The sequence below is a fragment of the Accipiter gentilis genome, chromosome 7, assembly GCF_929443795.1.
Source record: "Accipiter gentilis chromosome 7, bAccGen1.1, whole genome shotgun sequence".
NCBI lineage: Eukaryota > Metazoa > Chordata > Aves > Accipitriformes > Accipitridae > Astur > Astur gentilis.
In genome coordinates, this window is record NC_064886.1 from 33,393,410 (window position 1) to 33,413,807 (window position 20,398).

General features: G+C 43.0%; 1 protein-coding gene across 4 annotated transcripts in view; it reads left to right on the forward strand.

The window, feature by feature from the left end:
* KCTD15 (potassium channel tetramerization domain containing 15) overlaps window positions 1-20,398 on the forward strand; it is a 231,646-nt gene that overhangs the window by 187,941 nt on the left and 23,307 nt on the right. For 3 of the 4 annotated variants that reach the window (XM_049806881.1, XM_049806880.1, XM_049806879.1), the window contains exon 2: window positions 2,632-2,807. In XM_049806881.1, the coding sequence (XP_049662838.1) occupies window positions 2,644-2,807 (164 nt within the window). In that variant the 5' untranslated portion in view covers window positions 2,632-2,643. Of the gene's footprint in view, window positions 1-2,631; window positions 2,808-12,869; window positions 13,097-20,398 lie in introns of those variants that run through there. The other variant, XM_049806883.1, reaches the window with a different exon arrangement.

A 20,398-nucleotide genomic window follows, 5' to 3' on the forward strand; every position in this document is an offset into this window, starting at 1 on the left:
GTCGTCCTTAGCAATTATGCCCCTTGATAATTTGCTCATACGGAAATGATTGAATTCCACAACTTTAATAAAAACGTAGGATTCATTTTTTTTAATACGAATCCTCTCCAACCAGGGGAGAAGCCTGGTTTTTAATTCCCTTTCTCCTCCCCTCCCCCAAAAAGCCAGTGGCACCTTCAATAAGTATGAAAAGCCATAAAAGTTTGAGAACTATTTTAGCTTTCCAGTGATTTTCTATAATTAAGTGTTTTTTCAACACATGCTCTAGCTGAGAGATGCCAAAAGCAGAGGATTGTTCAAAAGGTCCCTCCAGTGAATAGTATAAATTAAATATCTACTGTGTGAGTATGGCCTCACTGAGAATCTCAGACTCTTTACAGATCAAGGAATTTACTGGTATACTAACATTAAACAAAAATCCTAAGATAGCAGCGGTGTTTAAATATGCACAAATAGATTCAGATCACTTGATCTTTAGCTATCTGTGCATATTTTAAAACTGAAGTCTGTATTTCAAGACAAATGGTTAAATGTTAGATTCGTTTACAGAGGACTGGAAGTCCTTTGATTTCATTTGGAAATTGTAACAAGGGGTGCAGATGAGCCCTAATTAGGCACTTGTTTTGTGAAACTGCGTGAGATTTTATTTCTAAGGCAGCTCTATACCGTGTGAGGTCTGTACCTTTATCATTAGTGATAATAGTTGGGGTCTGAACAAAGACAGGGTTGACATTCAGCCTGGATCTTCTGACCCTTTCATTTAAGTGAAGGAGTAGAGAGTGAACATGAGTTTACAGTGCTCTTTGGTAAGAAAAAAAAAAAAACAAAAACAACAAACCTTTGTCTGTGTTGGCAGACAGATGAGGCACCCACAGATAGTAAACACGTCGCTAAAATACTGTAGGTACTTACATACTAAGTTGTTTTTAAAAGTTAGTTCTTTTATTTATGCTGTATGACATATTTACTGAAGATTGCCCACAACAGGCTCTTGTGGGAAACAAGAAAGCAACGTCTTCAGTCATGAAAGGATTCAAGCACTTTCCTTGAAGGTGGTGCTGTAGTAAAAATGTTAATGCCCAATTTCGCATCGGCTGACACAGAAGTCCTAGGACAGAGTTGGTATTTGCTTCGTGTTCAGTGCAGATGTCCGTCCAGCCTCCGAAGAGAAAAGGATGTGGATTCATAATGGGGTGATGTATTTCTGTGCTGTAGATGCAGGAAATTCTTAGGAGCTAACCAAGATGAAATACAGTAAATGGAGATGTTGTGATGACTTTGTGAAGCCGTCCAGATGTATTAAGATTTTTTGGTCCCTTTCTATATAGCTCAGAATTATTTTTTTTTTTTTTTTTTTACAAAGAATGTTGCTAATTGTATGTTCATCGAGTGGCGTAGCCAGGCATCTTGTGCAAAATACTGCTAAGAGAAAGGCGAGATGAGCTTTAGATTTCTAAGAAACATTGTCAAAGTAATGTGGGAGAAATGGGAATTCACTTTGCAATGCTGCATGTAAAGTGCTTGTCAGATGTAGGGAAGAGCCTGGATGCTTGGTAGCATGCTTGCAGAACAAAATACCAAGAAAATTAGATTATATTCAGAAATGTCTTCAACTATAATGTTTTGCATATGTTGCTTTACCCATAAGGGGGAGAATGGATGGACGTTTTCTTAAACTTTTATAAAAGGGTTTTTTTCCGTTTGACATGTATGCCGTCTATACCGATTTAACTGAAATCAGCTTTGAGACACACGTTTCATGCAGAATAAGCTGTGCTTTTCTTACAGAAGGGAATTGAGGAATTTTCCTTTTGCCATGGTTGTCCTGTTCATTTTTAAAACATTTCACTATTTTTTGCTTTGTGCGTCAGCTGAAGATTTTTGGACTCAATACAGAAATTTCACTAATTTTCAAATGTTTTTAGGGCAGTACATGTTAGGTGGATTGTTGACATTAGTAGTTTCACATGCCAGATCGTACAGTACTTTCTAAAGCGTCTTGTCATGAAAGCATGGGTCAGTTTCTATACCTTCCTGTTTTTACTGCTTCCAGGTATTAATTGCTTTCGGTTTGAAAGCTTATTAGTTCTTTATGTCTAATATTAAGGCTTAACTGAAAATTATCCATTTATTTCGCAATTATTGAAAATAAACCAGAAAATTGATCTTAGTTTGATGTGAAATTTACTACAAGTATAAACTAAATGCCTTAGGTACTGAGGAAGTCACTAATTTAGAGGTGTCTCGTTACTGAGACAAACTTGCAAAAACCCCCGAATCCCAATTCACAAATTGGTTATTCGTTTGTCAGGGGATATTTCACATCTAACACATAAGCCCACGACCTTTAATTAGAATTTTGCAGTTTGTTTTATGCCCCTTGAGGCTGACACCTTGAAAAATTTTTTTCTTGATTTCTTATTGCTAATAAGCATCTTTCTCTTCCCCTCTGGTACTTTGAAGAAAATGATGCAAATACACTTAATTACAGTGGTGGCAATAATTTGTTAGCTGAATATGTGATCAGGCAGATGCAAAAATGATCTGATTAGATCTGTGATCACACTGGAAAGAAAGGTAACACACTGCTACATTTAAGAGAAACTGTTCTTTTTTGCCTTCCCTTTGCAGGAGGGAAGAAGCATGTCCCGTCTGTCTCTAACACGGTCCCCGGTTTCTCCTCTGGCTGCTCAAGGAATTCCTCTCCCAGCTCAACTGACCAAGTCGAACGCTCCCGTGCACATCGATGTAGGAGGACACATGTACACCAGCAGCCTGGCTACCTTGACAAAGTACCCAGACTCCAGGTAAGACCTTGGTGTTTTCAGGCTCGCTCCCCATTTCTGTTCCTTGCATGGAAAGAGGCATGTACCTGTGAGGAATATTTCAATGCAAAATACGATTTATTATATATTCACCACTTATGAATAATTCAGTTTCCGATTTATACAGTAACTTCACTGGGGTTCTACAGAAAAAAAAAGCCTGTAAAATTTATGTATTATTTAGAGAATCTATTCATTTTCTCTTTCAACGTCTTCTGCACTCTGCCGATACGTTTGAAGCACCTGTTGGTGTGCTGCCCTAGATTATTTCCAACTGTACCAAGCAACTTCTTTCTTTCAGACTTAGGGAGGAAAAAAATTCCTTTTTTTCTTCCTTAAGAAAACAGAAAAACGACTCTGTTACACTGGGACTAATGGACGCTTCTGTCGGCCAGCCAAAATCCTAACCTCAGTGGTAGCTGTGTGCCTCAGTGTCAGCGGTCATTTCCTCTGGGCAGTGGCCGGCTGACCTGCTCCGTCCGCTTGCAGCTGCAGATTGGATTGAATCTTTGCATGCTTAAAGGTAGCTGATTTGTGCTGGACAGGTTGGTGACACGTCCGGCAAGATTTGTTTAGATCTGGCCAGTGTTATCTCAGAGTAGACTCCAGATACGCCAAATTATGAATAGATGTGGCATGAGAGTATATTTGTGTATATGAGGTAGAGTCTCTTTATTACTTGCCCGGCTCCCAGTCCCGCAGGGTGCTGGGCACCGTGAAGGTTGGGGGATCCTGGGCAGCATCAGGCCTATGACGGTAGCGTGGAAGGGACCGCTGTGTTAAGGGTTAAAGCACATTCACTGGAGCAGTATGTTAAGACATACCTGATCTTGATTTACAGTTACGATCGCTAAACCAATTCAGCTTTCTATCATTCAGCCTGCTTCTTTTCCAGAAGGGTAAGTGCCTGATACGTAACCAAAAGAAGGTGTGGATGTGCGGTGTCAGGGTGCCCAGCAGACTGGTTGAAGGAGGCACTATTGACTCAAAAGCAGACCAGAGTCCAGGTCAGCAGGTTTCACTGCCAGAGGTTTTGCTACCTCCATGGCCAGTATTTCCTTAAGGGGTAGATGTATTTTTTTTTTTTTTTTTTGTATGACAACCAGTGTAAAGCTCTAGTTTCATTTGAAGATTTTTCCTTTAAAAGAACTAGGGAATTTTGCACAGATTTGGCAGGTTCCCAAGCAATAAATGACATTTACGGAGACACCTTGAAACGCCTCTGATGTCATAAAGCATATGGCTGTGATTTCATTCCAAGGAAACGGAGCTGCTGAAATTCTCTATGGAAAAGAAACAATTATTAAAATACCTATATTTTATGGTCAGGCCAAAACAGTATGATTTTTTCTGGACAGTACCTGTTTAATGATATCTGTGTGGTGCTACTTTAATCATAGAGAAGAAATCTGTTCAGTGGGGAGAGATTTACAACAGAGAACCAGACAAATGCTTCATAGTGTAAAAAAAAAGTACAGAGAAGATTCAGCAGTTGTAATAGAGTAGCACATCTGTTTCCACATTTTAAAATATCACTGCTAACACTATTTTTAAAATATGCCCCATATCAGACTTACTTAATAAAAGCTTCAGTTGAGGAAGCTTTGGGAGAATATATCTAAATTCACAGATTTTATTTGAAAAGAACAGAGTACTGATCTAAACCCATTTTTTTTGCCTGTTTGATAAATAAGAAAAGTGTATTTTTTCAGATTTTGTACTTTGTTTAAACTGAAAGTACAAAACTGTGACTGACCAGAGCTCACATGCTGCCTGATGTTTTGCTCTGTACTGTCTTTCATTTGTATTGCTGTGTTATCTCATAAGGCTTGAATGCTTTTTCAGCTGCTCAAACTTCAGTTCTCGCTGGAGTAAGAGCTTACGGGGTGAGACCTGTAAATCGCCTATTTTTATAGCAAAAGATAACCCTTCACCAGCATCCCAAGTAGGACATATTGCTACATACATTATGAAGCTGGATGAAGGGTACACCTTATTTTTTTTCCCTTTTTAATGTGTTTTTTTAAATTTTTTTATTTTTTTTTTTTTTTAATTTGTTTTTCTGCAGTGCTGCGTAGTAGACTTGGTTGGTTACCCCCTATTGAGCCTGGCCTTCTCTCATTCCTGGTTAAGGCAAAATACTTGCAATTATTTCAGTGGGGATGGAGCTCCTGATGGTGCTTCGCTGCCCTGGTGTGTATCTTCTGTAAGGCACAGACTCTCTTCGCAGTGGTCTGGCTGGGAGAGGAATCCTGGGTCTCTCACAGGTGCAGGAGGAAGGAGGTAGCTTTTCTGAGCAAGACATCTGGAAATAATGCCAGAGCACTGTTAGCTTATGCTCAGAGATAACACGCATGGCCACGTATAGAGGCATGGCCATACTCATCTGCTCGCAGAGCTTTCTGGATTATTTTGAACAGCGTATTAAACTCGTGGTGTGAGCATCAGTTTAAAAGCTTCAAATCTAAGAAATCAGACAAATTTGTAGATTGTATTTCAGCAAAAGATGTAAGCATATGCTGAAACACTTTCCTAAATCTTAGCTCCAGTCACATAGAATAGTTTGCGCTCACTAAAATTGAAGGCTGTGGGAATAAACTTCCTGTTCATTCGTGTTACAATCTATTTCTTTCTCTGTGCTCCAAAATCCTAAGTGGGCTTTTAGCTTGTAGTATATCCTGTACATGTAAGTTTAAGGACACATACAGATTGTGAGCATCTGTATAAATACAGTCAGGGTATGCATAGACAGAAACATCACATGCTAATAGAAAACAGAAAAAAGAAATCATCAAATCATGTTTATCCTTCCATAGTATTTTGAGGAGGCCCAATCCTGTTATGTCCTGAACAAACTCAGCTAAGGTTGACTGCAGTGGGAGGGAAGAGCTCCCAGCAGCTTGCCAGATCAGGCCCAGCAGGAGCAAGTATAGGTATGACCAGTTCCTGCCTATACCTGCTCTCCAGTCACCCCTCTGGTATGATATAAATTACACCTGACAGCAGGCAGCGTGATACATTTCTTATTGTAATTTGTTCGGATTGACTGTGCTCAGCCCACTTGGCTGGCTGTGCTTGGCTGTTCCCAAGTTATGTGGTTGGCTCTAACTCAGGGAGAGAAAGGACCTGATTCTGGAACTCTTACTCAACCTGAGTGAATGGCTGGTGACGTGAAGTCAGAGGCCAAATCTTGTATTTCAGTGACCCCAGAGTTGTTTCAGAGTAACTTTGTCAAAGTCTTTGATGTTGTTTGTATTAGTGCAGGTGCTGTGAGAAGAGCATTTGTCCATTGATTAAATTTGCATGAGTAAAGGCCAGATTAGGCATTAAAGGGGGTAGATGCCCTCTTTCCAGTAAATTTTTTATGGGCTACGTAAATTCTGTCATCTAAAAAGGAGAAAACTTGAGCAGTGCACGACTGGTGTGATGAAAGAGAAGAGAGTTAAACAGCCACTGTCAAAGATGGTTTCTAAACCACTCATGCTCACTTTACGCACTATTACACACCTTTCCAGTTGGCTTTTTGAATGAAACACCATTCAAGAAAGCAAGCTGGCCTTTCAGAGGGCGAAAGGCAAGGAAAATGAGAAACATGTAAAAGAAATTGTGATCAGCAGCAGCATAATGATGGTGGTCACAGAAATTATCTCAGAAATAATATTATTAATCCCTCTTCCTATAGCTATTTGAGGCTGCTTTCCGTGCGTACCCAAAATTGCCATTAAAGTTAACAAGCTTTGGAGGTACAAGGAGGCTGATGTCTTACCTGGATCTGAGGCTCAATTTCAATAGTTTATTTTCAGAAAGTTCTCCCACCCAAACTCCCAACTCTGGTAGTTGTAAATTACAGGTAGAAAGGAAAAAAAAAACCCAAACTGTTGAATTCAGTCTAGTGACTCTTACCATCAGCATCTTATTTCTAAAGTAACTGGCTAAGTAGACAAATTATTCATCTTTGAGAGCATTTCCTCTAGAAATTCCATTCATGTTTTCACCCAGAGGACCTCTAAAGCAGCCCCTTCACACATTGACACTTGAATATGGATTTATATGACAGATCACAAAGGCTGCAAAACTTCTAGCACATCTATAAAGTGAGTTGCAAATGGTATTTATCCAAGGGAGTGAGACAATTCTTACATTTAAAAAACAAACCCACACCAAAAGTCCAGGCTCCTAACATGCAGTCAGGAATATCCAGAGACATTGCCAGATCCTCCAGTCTTACTCCCACTGAACTCAGTGGCAGACATCTCATTGACTTCAAGTGGAAAAGAACTAGAAGTTCGAAATCCCTGTATACCACAGCAAGTCCCAGCTTCTCAATTTCACTGGAAATTTTGATGTCACTTTGAATTTCTGTTAGAAAGCAGAACAAGATTTTTCATCAGAAGCCCGTCCTTTTCGCAGCCCTGAATAGTGTTTTTAACTCAGAGAATTGCTGTGAGCTCTTTGTGAGTTGTTCTGCTATAAAAGGTAAATATGTTTACCTTACATTCTTGGTTAATTAGTATTTGTTGTATAACCCTCTATTAAAGATAAGTATGTTCTTTTGTTTGAAATGTATTCATAAAAGCTCATGCTTTCTGTGGTGTTAGTTGTGTGACAAAAGTGAGCAGGAACAATTTTAATTGAAGCATCAATGTCTAGGCAGGAATAGCGTGAGTACACAGACCCCAGGGACCCTCCCCCTGACAGTCTGTAGTGCACGGTGTTTGGGACCTCTCTGCTCCCAGCCTTTCCTCCTCAGGAACATGGAGCTTTTTGGCGGCCCAAGGCATGCTGAGCCAGTGCTAACAAAGGGCACGTCCTGAACCAGCACGGGCTTTATTAACTGTTTCAGAACGAATGACCTTAGCTGTTACAAGGCATAGCAGAGTTTTCCAGGCATATCCCTGCCTCACTTTCCTCTGAACCCATGGACTTTTTTGGTGATTTACAAGGGAGTCCTGTAAAGCATGTGTGTTCTCCTCTGAATGTTTCTTGTCAAAACAAACTGTCGTTCTTGTATAGACCCACCCTCGGACAAGCTCTCCCACCAAGCATGACCTTCTGATTCTAGCTACTCTGTAGGTATCTGTGGTTTTTAATTCCCCTACCTCTTCTGCCAGCACCTCCATCTCTCTGCTTGCTGGAGCTCAGCTCTGACACCTGAGATCTGCTTCTCCCCCCTTTTCTGCAGCCACACCAGGCTGGACTGAGTTCAGGGGGATGCTCTTCTCCAAGTTTTAGTACCTCTCTGTTGTCCCTGACAGAACATGGTTGCTGACCCCATATAGCCAGATACAGTGGTTTCATAAGCTCAAACACACCTGCTACCGAGATCTACAAGACAGATTTTCCACATCTTCCTTTACACTAAGGACTCCATACAGGGTCCTGCTCTGCACTTCTTGGGAGGGAGTAGCGAAGTTCTTAATTTGGGTATGTTTAGGATATACAATTCTCCAGACTTAGCATACCTGAGAACATCTCACATTTCTTGCTTATGTAGGATCAACCCAGTGTCACTCTTACAATAACTTAATTGCTAATTTCCTATCAGATCTGTGTATTATTGATGTTATTGCCTGAAAACAATGTCCACTTAGCAAATTTTGTCGCTTACCCCATGCTGGTAGTTAAGGTGTAAATCAGTCCTTAAACTAGGCCTGAACTCTGGATAGGTTAAGTGGAGTGAAGACCAGATTTGATCGTAACCAGAGACTGTTGGTGGCTGTGAAAGCAGAGCACATTCGAGGGCAGGATCTTGGTCTGGAGCAGAAGCGGTGTCAGCTCTCCTGGACCAGCACAGCCTCCCGCCAGCCCCATGCCGCAGCAGTCCTGCACCACCGCGGCATCGGTAGCATTCACCTTGACTTAGGTGTCTCCCAAACCTCTCCGTGCCACTGCCATTCCACACTGCTCACCCACCCAGCACCTGTAGAGCGTCTTGTCCCTCTTCAATCCCTCTCCCTTACCTGCACACCCACTAAATGACTCTAAGCACAGTGAAGTACGTAGGCAGGCGTGCTGCCACGGCACATTTCACCCTTCATGAGCTACCACTCTTCCCACCGACGTCAGTTGTTGAGCGCCCAGTTTGTGGGGTGACACCAGGCTCTGACAGTCACGGGCTATGAACTGTTGTTGTGCATTACCCAAAAGGCAAAGAGTTTCTGAGTCGGAGCCAGCAGCCCACGTTCAGGCAAAGCACTACAAAATGCGCCTGCATGCGAGCTGCAGCGCAAAGCTCATTAATTTTAATAGGTATTGTGAACTTAAAACATGCACAGACTTTAAAGAAAAACACCTGAATAGGCAGGAGCAAGTGTTTTCCCTGCACGTTACAAATGGCCAGAGATGCAGGTTATGGGCACGGTGCGTGAGCACTGCGCACCCTTAACAACGCTGCACACCAGCACGGCAGCTCTGCCGAGAGCGGTGAGCACGCCAGGGCTCCCCGGGACTCTGCCGTTGTTTAAGGCAATCAGGTGTATGCTGCAGATGAGAACAAGTAAAAGGAGCTGAAAACCAGAGGTTTTGGCTACATGCAGTGCCTTTTTTTGAATTAACGTAAGAATTGTCATGGAGATTAAAATCATTTTTGGTTTCATTTCATGCACCTGCAATCATGCACCTCAGAATCTTTTGAGTGTTTCTTATTTGGTTGTTGACTGGGCAAATCTCTCTTTGGTTTCCAAGAGAATTTTGACCAGCAGAACCCTTAAGGAAAAAAACCTAAAAAAGGGCCTTTCCCCTTCCCATTCTCTGTCTCCCCCCAGTCTGCCTGTGGATGTTGCACTTACCGGAGCTGGAGCAAGCGAAGGAACTCTCACTGCCAGGTTGCTGAATCAGATAGTGTAAAATGAACCCGGGCTGTTGTTTCACAGCTGGAGTGGTAGCTTTGGTGGTAAAGAAGGGTAGTCCCTGTAACACTAATCCTTCACTGAAGTGACCTGGGGAGACAAGAGGGAAGGAATTTATATGGAAACTGATTCTTCAGACCTGTCTGTGTCCACCTCTCCAGGATCTCCTACTAACTGGCATGTAGGGAGCCACAACAGAGCTGAGCTGTCTGCTGTGATAAAGGTGTTTACTCTTTACTGGACTTCATAACTGCTGCCTTGCCCAGCACAGCTGCTGCCTGGGGACTCCCCACAGGCTCTGGAGAGGAAAGCAAAGTTCACCCTTTGGGAGTACAAATCTTACTGTAATTGGGTGTTGAGATTGTGGCCCTGTTGATGAATGAATTATTTGTGTGTTTACTTAGAATATTTGATGAAATGTACAAGAAAATACTGCCTAGCTAGTCTCTGATGAACACTTTTTTGGAAATTATCGTTTCTCCGTATAAATTTACAGCCTGGGTTGTGTGGAGTTCTAGGCATAAATGGGTATTACAGCACCGAAGAAAGGGACAGACTAACCTAGTCATGGAGAGGAGAAGATAGAAAATCAACACTTGTCTGACTTACAGAAATAAAGTTATGGCTGTAGTGCTACACCTGGCACAGGCTGTTCGGAAAACCTGAATTTGAGAAAATTGTGCATTCCTATCTAGATACTAGCTTATTCGGCTCAGCTAGTCACAAGGAAGAACAGGCATCCCCGTGCAACTTGTGCAGCCTGGCTGTGATCAAGAGGGACGTCACTTATAGCCTCTGAGAGGAGTCCAGAAGATGAATGTTGAACAGTGGCTCCAGTAGTACCTTCAGTGTGAAACCCAGCTAACCTTGTCTTGTTTTCTGCTCTTCACTTTCTTCTTCTGCAGTGATAACATAACTGTAGCTGAGTTACACTTAGCACATTAGTAATTCCCACGCTTCCTGCTTACAACAGGTTGAAAACTAGTCTGGTTTGTTAAAACTCGCAAGGAGCAGTCAGTGGACAAAGAGAAGCCAGCAGACAAGGAGACCAAAAATTCAACTTTTTTTTGTTTAGCACTCCATATTTATAGCAGTTTCTGAGGTTAGTTAGTCAAGTACATCATTTCTTTCACTGCTACTTTTGCTTACCGCTCACCTGACAGGGTACTTTGGTGCCAGCAGCACGATTTAAGTATTTTTTTTTCAGCAGCCATTTTCAGGGCAGTACATGAAAAAAAAAAAAAAAAAAACATTAACAGCCTATTTTGAGGAAACCCCTCCCATAGAGCACTGTAGAAGCAACCTGTCTCCTCCTTTTACGTGCTGCTAGTGGAGGCTGTTTCTAAAGTACTGCACCTGTGCTCGGGTTCACAGGTGTAGCAGCTTCACACTTAAAGGAAAGGGGAATCTTCTTTATTGATCACTTCTTCATGTGATGTGCATCCAGTTCCCTCATCATGGAGGGAGCATGGAGAAGAGTTACGTAAAGATGTGGATTCAGTAGCTTTGTACTGGAAATCGTGTTGTGAGGTCACAGCAAACCACTGTACCTCTTCATATTTGGTCTTTGAATATATGTCACTGGTGTTTGTCTTTTGATTTATAAAGACCCTGCAATGGCAAGTAGACCTGGTCTGCTTAGGGGGATATTTCATGAACTACTTAGGAAGTTTATAAAACAGACTCCCTAGATTATGAAGCAAGGGGGTATCTGTTTCATAAGGAACATGTTATGAAATGAATTTGTCTCTAGGCCTAACTTAATTATTTTAACAATCCCACTGGTGGTTGTCGTAGGTGTCGTTCTGTGTATATATTGTGACCTACATGCTTGTGATCGTTTATGAAATCTAAGATTTAAAAATACATTGGACCTTATTAATTCCTTGCCTACTTTTACTGAAACAAATGGAGGTGGTTTGGATATTGGTACATTGGGCCAAATCTTTCTTCCAGTGAAGTCAATGAGAGCTTTACCATAAGCTTAAATGAAAACAAAATAAGCCCTATTTTTCTAGAAAAGTGGCTTAGTAATAAACCTGGCCAAAAGAATCCATAGCATAACCCTGTTGTCCTCTCTGGAGTTACACCAGGGATGTATATGGATGTGATGTGTGGAGAGGAGTTACGAGAAGCTGAATGTTGTAGTAAGATGCTTCTGCTGGGTATCCATGGTATTTGGTCTCAAAAACATCTGAAGATGTAAAACCAACAGGCAAATGAAGACAAAGCATCATGCACTTACAGGTGCGTGCACATACCTTTCCTAGTCAGATGGCCTTCCCAAAGAGATGACTCCGCTGGTTTTGAAGGAATTACTCCAAATTTTTACCTGTGTAACTGAAATCAGAATTAATCTATTCATGGGTTAATAAAATCTTTAAGAACAAAGTGCATATTTAAATAGAAGAAACATGCAGGCATGGAAACACAGGATTCATATGTGAAAGCGTAAGGGAGGCTAGATCTCTCAAGCACAGAGTAACAAGATGGTGTGGAGGATGCCAGGCTGTAGCTGATACGGGTCATGCTCCGTGCTGCTGCTAGCCACATTGACTTTGCCAAGTTTCTCTGTTACGTGAAATATAATAAATTGATGAGGATACCTAGTCCTTGCAGCACATCAGCTTGTTCCCTTGTGAGGCACTGACATTAAATGCATAATCTGGTGACTGAAACAGGTAAGTATTGTCAGTCACTCTTACTCCTGGTATAACTCCATTGATACAGAGTTACACCAGGTTCGTGGCTCTCCTAACCCAATTTGATAGCTGGGAGAAGCTGCAGAGCTCGAATTAAACTCCAGACTTACAAACTCGTATCTCCGTGCTCTGTCCACCAAACTGTCTACTCCTTTACCTCATTTGCTGTGATTAGCGTGTACTTCCAATCTTTTGATGCTTTAAAAAGAAATGACACCTGTAAACATTTTAGAGGGGTTTGGGTTTTGTTTTTACCTGATTTGCTCTCACTTGAAACTCTGCCAGGCAGGATGGCTATTGGCTCCGCATGCGTGCACGATTGCATTCCTTATTGATGCAGTCACTGTGACGACAGCCTGCCTGTCAGAGCTGGGCACCAGGACAGATAGGCTGAGCAGAGGTATTCCGGTGTTCACCTGTACTGTGTTGATTTCACTCTACTGCAGTATGGTATGCATTCAAAGGCTAAAATTGCTGCTTTTTTATCTGCTGAGGACCTCATAAAGCAAAACCTGAAAGGAGTCCTGCACGTGGATGCTGGGAAGCTATTATGCAGCATTTGCACCGTTACTCTTGGTCAGACTCAGAAGGGATCAGTTGGCAAGCATTGGAAACTGAGATTTGCACCGTAAAGCTGAAACGCTGAAGGAATCCCAGTCCAAAGGGCAGGCTCCCGTTACGCCTCTCTCCTAATGGAGTGCAGATGCTACCAGTGCTGCAGGTAATCCATTTAGATCTGGTAGACGCTTTTGCAGCAGCAAATCTCTCTCTCTCTCTCGAGAAAGCGGACAATGAAAACCAGGGACTCTTTTTAACCTCTTTGGTGTCATACTGTGTTATGCCAACGAGTTGTACCAGTATGATTTACACCAAAGGCTGCAGCTTTGGCATTTGGGGAATGTGGTGTGCCTTCCAGGAGACCACTGCCTAAATTCTGCCATTGCAAAACTTACATGCAGTTCTGTGGACAAATTTGGCTAGTGGAACTCCATGGGAACCAGTAGATGACAATAGAGAAACTGGGTCCTCTGCTTGTGCTGGGGTTGTCCGGGAGGGAACGAGGGCTGAATTTGGGCCAGTAGTACTTAACACTGCTGTTGAATGAGGAAAAAAATTCAATGACCGCTTTTTAATCTTACAGAGGGAAAAAAAAAAAAAATCACGCATGGATTTGTAACCAGTTCCAAACATATTTCCTCTTCTGTTCACATCCAGTTGTATTCTGTTTGCAGACACAAGGGTTAAAGCGGGGGCCTGCTTCTGCTTTCAATTAAATCAAAGGATGTTTTGGCCTTGACTTCACTGGGACCAGAATCAAACCCATGACCACAGTATTGTATTTAAGAATGAATCTCTTGCAGTCACATAAAAAAGCCAGGTTCAGCTTTCAGTATCTCATCAGAATCCAACAGTTAATGGTTTTCTTAGTATTTTAAAGTTTTTGCCAAGCTTAATTCTGTAGGGCAAGTGTCCTCTGTGCAGCAGGTGTATTGCTGCCTCCTTCCCAGGTGCGGGTTCCCTCTCTGTATCCCCTTGACAGGGGCTTCCCCTTTTTTCAGGAACATGGCCATGGAGCCAGGCTTTTCCCAGCGGACGTGTCAGCGGGTCGCTTCCTCTCTGTCCATGCTCTCCGGCTGCAGTAACAAAAAACCTAGTGGAAATTCCTCTTCACTTCTGCCTTTCATCTGCCAGTGGCTTGGGCTGACCAACAAAAACTGTTACACGAGTCTTCCTACTTGGTGTGGATGTATGGGGTCTGGTGGTTGTTTTCCCTTCAAAATAGCTTTTTAACAAGTCTTTCTTGATGTGTTCAGTTTCTTTAAGAGAACAGCCAGGAAAAATATGTTGGGTACAACTTAATCAAGTGTAAGAATAAACAGGAGCATCATTCATTCATCATTTTAAGCGTGATAACAGAAATACAGATAGAGAGTATTGGATGCAACTTCCCAATGACATGCATGCTTGTAGAGAATTATAACCAGTTACAGTCTGCCTGTAACTCCCCACGATGTCTTTGTGCCAGAGCGAGTGGTGATGTGAGCTGTACCGGAGGTGTATAGTAGTATAATTGCAGCAGTGTTACGTTCTGGGACTGGGCAAAATGGGTGTAGTTTACTCACTGGAGGACAGAAAGATGGGCTGCAGGAAAAGCAAATAGAAGAAGAATGTAAGATAAGCCCTTTTTTCCGTATTACCATTCTCAGCAACAGAAGAGCTTTACCAGTTTAGCAAATCGGCATACCAACCAAATGCCCAAGCAGCGTGGGCAGCTTCTTTTAAGCAGAAAGCTGATTTATCACTACCCAGAGAGGCTGGTATCATTCCTGTTTAAGCAGTGGAGAGTGTCCCGGTGCAGCGGAGGCTGGTGTGGGCGCTCTGGGTCGCCAGGTGTTCCTGCTCATCCCAGAGAGTGCAGTGCTGTGGAGTCCCGGGCAGCCTGTGTCTGGGAACATTTTCCTGTAGATCTAGAAATAAATAAAAGAATCGTAGGAAAAAGCTGCTCAGCTTTCATAATGTCTGGGATCAGAAGTAAAGGGATGTGGCTTGAGCAGATTAAATATTCTAGCCGTTTACATGAGCAGCAGGTACCAACGTGAATGTATTAGCTGTGACCATTTACACTTTATAAAAGGTTGTGCAGCCCTTGAGTATCTGTCCTGCTTTCTCCTGCCGCGTACTGAAATGTACTGGTTTCACAGCACCCACACATGCAAAGGATGCGGAGGGCCAGACTCTTGCCCTGAAAGGTAAATGAGTTACATTTGAAGTTTTCCCTGCCTTCACTGAGTCCCCGGTGGGAGTTTTGCTCTTGACTTCAATGAGCGAGGATTTAGCCCATTTATATTAAAATATAACTAGTATCTGCATGTTTTCCAACCTCCCGGCATGCCCAGTTGTACAAGGGTGATGGTAATGGAAGTAGTGTCCAGATCTTGCCAGATTTGAAAATCCTAGTAAAAATACTGAGTTAGCTTCCACTTGGAGTTACAGCAAATAGGTGAGCAGCAAGAAAGCTGGCATTTGGTGCAATGCTGTTCTCATCAGGGCCCTCATAGCACCATGATTTAGGGGGAAGGGATGGTTAAAGGAATAGCAAGAAAAGGCTTGTATAGGCAGGAATGTTTTATTTGAATTGTGCATCTTCTCATGTATTAACAACTTAATTCTGTTGACTGCCCGCAACTCCCACAGAGTTTGAACTGAAATGCAGTTCTTGCAGGGTTGGGACCTTTGGGAAACTAAGATGCTAGTTTAGGAGTTAATTTTAAATTAAAGAATTTTTGTTCCTGCATTGATTTTCATGGCCAAAATGCAGTGTAAATTCTCTGTTGAGAAAACATGAAAGGCCAACAACCCTCGCAGGGCTCAAATCAGAGCAGCAGCAACAATGGCATAATAAAACCAGGATACTTTTGCAATATAAATTTGTATTAATATTTTTAATCTTCGCTAACTATTTAGAGAAAAGTTCAGTTAGAATGAAGTAAAAGACACAAGAAGAGCAAAAGTAACCTGAACTTCATACTGGAAAAAAATGATAGTACTGGAAGTCCAGCTAACATGTGCTTCTTTAACTTCAAATGTAAGTCCACAATTTAAAATAGAGGAATTCCCAAATAGATGGGTGTAACCTACAATGTGTGAACTTCTGTGCAGGTACCTGGGCTTTGGCGTATTTCACTGAAAGGGTAATATTTAGCTCCTAGCATTAACAAGTTCTGTGTTTTGAGGGTTCACATTATATTGTAATATTATTTGGTTACTTTTATTAAAAATATGCAAGTCAGCCAGTCTCTGCCCTTCTCACTCTTCCCTAGTAGTTACTGCTTGTTAGGAATATGGTTGGCAGAACTGGCCTATCTTGAACTACAGTAACTGCAACCTCTCCGCTAGCATTGGGCTGCCATGCATCTGCACACCCGCCATGGTCAAGGCCTCTGTTCTGGTCATGGTTACTCCAGAGCAGCTCAGCCAGACCAAATGAATGCAAACAGTATGATTAAGCATCAAAAAATAATGGGAAGCTGTTTGTCACGGTCCCCGTTACAAAGGATGAACAAGCTATGTCAGTGGCACGTAGGGAACTTTTAATGGAGAAATGCAAATTGTACCTGTATTTGAAAGTTACATTTTTTTCTTGTTAAGCACAGCGAATGCATTTCGTGACTGACAACTTAAATAAATGTGGTGGGGTGCTGATGTGTGCAGCGAATGAGTGCCGTTCTGTCTGTATGTGTGTGCTTATCCTGCCTATAAATGTGGTTATATGCTGAATGCAATGAAAGGATTCGTAATACAGCAATTAACATACTAGAAACTGTTTGTTTAGTGAAGTCTTTTTATAGCTGTTAAAATAACACACTAAAATATACAAACACTACTTTAATAAGGCAAAATAAAATCATTAGCCTGATGGAGAGCTGGATTCTGCCACCGTTACTCATGGCTAAGCAGTGCTTCGCTCCTGAGCTGTTGACTCCCCATGAGCCAGGTGGCAGAAGCACAGCGCTGGGGAGCAAACGTGGTGCTTATAAATCTGGGATGAGTAGGTAGTGCTGATGGGCCTAATCCCAGTACCCCAATGAGGTGAAGGGCTTAGGGTTATTACCCTTGTAAACCTGGTGGGAATGAAAAGCCTGGAAAGGAAAGCTCATGGGAGCCTCAATTACCTTAGTTGCTTGTATGCTCATTGTAATTGTTTGACCACTCCTCCTTCTCCCTCAAGACCTGATGGGATGCTGGGCCACACAGATGTAAGACCAGGGTGGCTTTTGACTACCAAGAGAATTTTTTAATGCAGGAAAAGACACTGGCTTCTCTATGTGGGATCAGTGTTTCCAGTTTCTTGTTTCAACTGCTAATTTATGTACAGGCAGTACTGTCTCTACAAATTAAAAAATGTGTCGTGTATCAAAATCTAAAAATACATATATATTTCCATGAAATTATATATCAAAGTCACCTGCCAGAGTGTCTTAAGTGTGGAGATGGGCTGTTAACAACAGGCGGAAGAGAAGGAGCTGTAGGATCTCTTATCCTTACCATGAACGCTTTGTGGTATTTCAAAAATAGTAGGTAATTTCCACTTCAGTGGACTTTAATTGATAGTAATAGAGAACTGAAAATGTAACTGTCCATACCTTTGTTTTAATGACAAAATCCATTACATACCTGACTTTTCTTTTTAATGGTGGTATGAAAAGAGGAAAAAAAATCCTTCCAGAACTTCCTAAGAATGATTCTGTATGGTAGATGATAATGCTCTTTGTGGGTTACAGACTTCTAAAAAATACATGTTGATACTATATAGACTAGCTCTGATCTATTGCAAAAATGGATGTTCTAGCCTGGACAGCAAAATGGGAAGCATTGAATTTAGGTACTAGATCCTGCAGTTCCTTCAGTTTCTTATTAGTTAATAAGCGTAGTATCCTTCAAAAGCACTGTAAAGTGAGCATATGGGTCAAAAAACTCCTGTGGCATTCCAGGATTGGAAGGCAGGAACAGGAGGTTATAGGAATTGGAGATGGATAAACCTGTTACTTTGTGAGTTACCTCCTCCATCCCTCTGCTGAGATCGGACCGTACTACTTGATGCTCTTTCCTTGTTAAAAATTAAGAGAGGCGTTTTAGGGTTACAGGCTTTAGTATCTCCATTTGGTTCTCACAGGTGAGTTTTGTACTTGAGTATCTGTGGTCACTCACTTGTGCCATCAGGATTGAAGGGTATGGGGCCGAACGATGCCTGTATGGGGCCAGGCAGTGCCTGTAGGATGCTGGCGTCTGAGGCTGCCCTGCTGAAATGTGGGTGCTCACCCTGGTCTTGTAGGAGTGGTGGGAGAAGGAGCTGGTGGTCAGAGCGGCTCGAGCACTCGCGGAGCGGAGACCTGCCTAACGCTGCAGGCTTGATGCCGGCGCTCCATTTGGGACTGGACGCTGATACCTGATCTGGGCTTACATAGGCCAGAAACCCCCTTTGGGGCACCTCTCTGTGTCCTCAGGCACATGAACTGGCCCCAAAGCACAGGTGGCTGCTTGGATTTCGTAGTTTGCAGAGCAGCAGTTTATACCCCCAGTGTAAGACTCGGGCTCCCGGCCCCCAAGCTTTTTCCCCATCACTGTACAAATAAAATGTTTAAAAGATGCTTAAAACAAAATTCTCCCCAGCTGAAACACCCTCCAGGCCAAGCGTATGCCTGAAGCCATCCAAGGTGGTCAAGATGTTATCTTTGATTAAAATGGAAACTGTGGCAGAGCCGTAAGGGCGAAGCCCACACGGAGTTTCTTCAGCGTACCGCAGCCAGGTCGTGTGTGCACAGACCTGCGCTGTAGACGGTGCCTGTCCTTAGCGCTATTTTCCCATAACTGGAGAAGGGCTTAAAATCACTGGTCTGGTAGCAGGGTGTGAAGTTACGGTATAACCATACAACAGAGCTTTGTTTATGGACTTTCACGCTAATTATAGCTGAAGTTTTAAATTGAGGCAGATCAGAAAACCTACTGCAGCCAGATGCAACCTTTAGCCACGTTCCTCGCTGTACAGGGCGTGAGGGAGCATGTGTCCTGGCAGAGACGACGTTTTAACGTCTCTCCCTCATAACTACTGTCAGGCCAGAAGGCAGAAGACACCCGTTTGCTGCTCAGCTGGGTTATCCCTGTCCTTTGGCTAGCCCTGCCTGCTTTTCAGACAGGTTGGGTGTTTTAACCTACCTCCCTGGGGAAAGCAGCTGCAGGTGCTTTCTCCATTACAGTTTGCTTTGCTGGGAGCTTGTATGCAAACCCAATCAGTTTTACAGTAAAAATAATGGAAGTATGAAAAACGCTACTGTAAAGAGCTGGCAGCATTGTCCACTGCCCACCTCAGAGCGTGCTGCTGCAGCTGGGATGTATCGGTGCCAGCAGAGAGCCAGCTCCTGGCATACTGGCGTTGGGCTGGGCGCAGCCGCTCCAGCGGCTTTCTGCTGTTCTTTCCCAGGGGTTACTGTCTTGGGATGGGACAAGTAACAGACTTAGACATAGCTACGCAGGCAGCAGTGCCAGACACAGTGTAAGGCACTCTGGTCTCTTGAGCACCTGTGCTCTAATTCACAGCATTTTTTTCTCTTCCAAGCAGATAACAATACGTATCCTACCCACCTTGAGCAAATAGATGAGATAAGCAGCACTGTTTGTGCTCAGCAGCAATGGCTGGACTCCGCTCATACACCTGGGACGCTTTGCTAACACGTCGCGTGGGGCAGTTTCAGGTCATGCTCAGCGTCCCGGCTCTGAACAACCCTCTTTCTCCTCTCTGTGGCATGCCCCACAACCACATCCTCCTCTTCCTCCAGCTCCACAGCAAGGCCCAACAGCCAAGTACAACTGGCAGCTGCCATACAAAATGCAGGGAGAGCTGCAGAGCTCGTGTCAGTCAGCTTCACGGTGCATTTGCACTGAGTGGAGCAGGAGGATGCACGGAGAAGCGGCAGGTACAGCAGAGGGTACTGAGTGGAGCACAGACCTGCATGCTTGCAGGATCCACAGACGGGCGTTTCTCTCTCCCTCCCCTCTCCTCCCATGAAATTAGGAAAGAGACACGTTTTAATGACAGCTTGCTGAAATGTGCACTCCCTGCTGATTTGACATTGGGCAGAAAAAGTGTCTACAGAATCAATTTTTAATAAATGTAAACAACTAAATTATGAATGACAAAAATATCACTGAACAGTTAAATATTAATCACGTAATTAGTTAAATTAATACTTTTAGTGCAATGTTGTGATAGAGAGTTGTACTTACGTGATGTCGTTGCGCTGGCTTGGGCGGGTGCGTGGGGGGGGACGGGACCGCAGTGGCCGGCCCGCTGGTGGGGCTTGGGAGCCGAGGACTCCGCTGGTGCTTGCCACAACCCTAGCTGCTGGTAGTCCCACAGGTCCCACAATACTGGGTGCTCCTCTTAAAGCCTCTGGAACCAGATTTATTAAGAAAGAACTTTAGCTTTCTGTTCAAAAAAGAGAGCTGTCAAGAAAATGGTAAACTG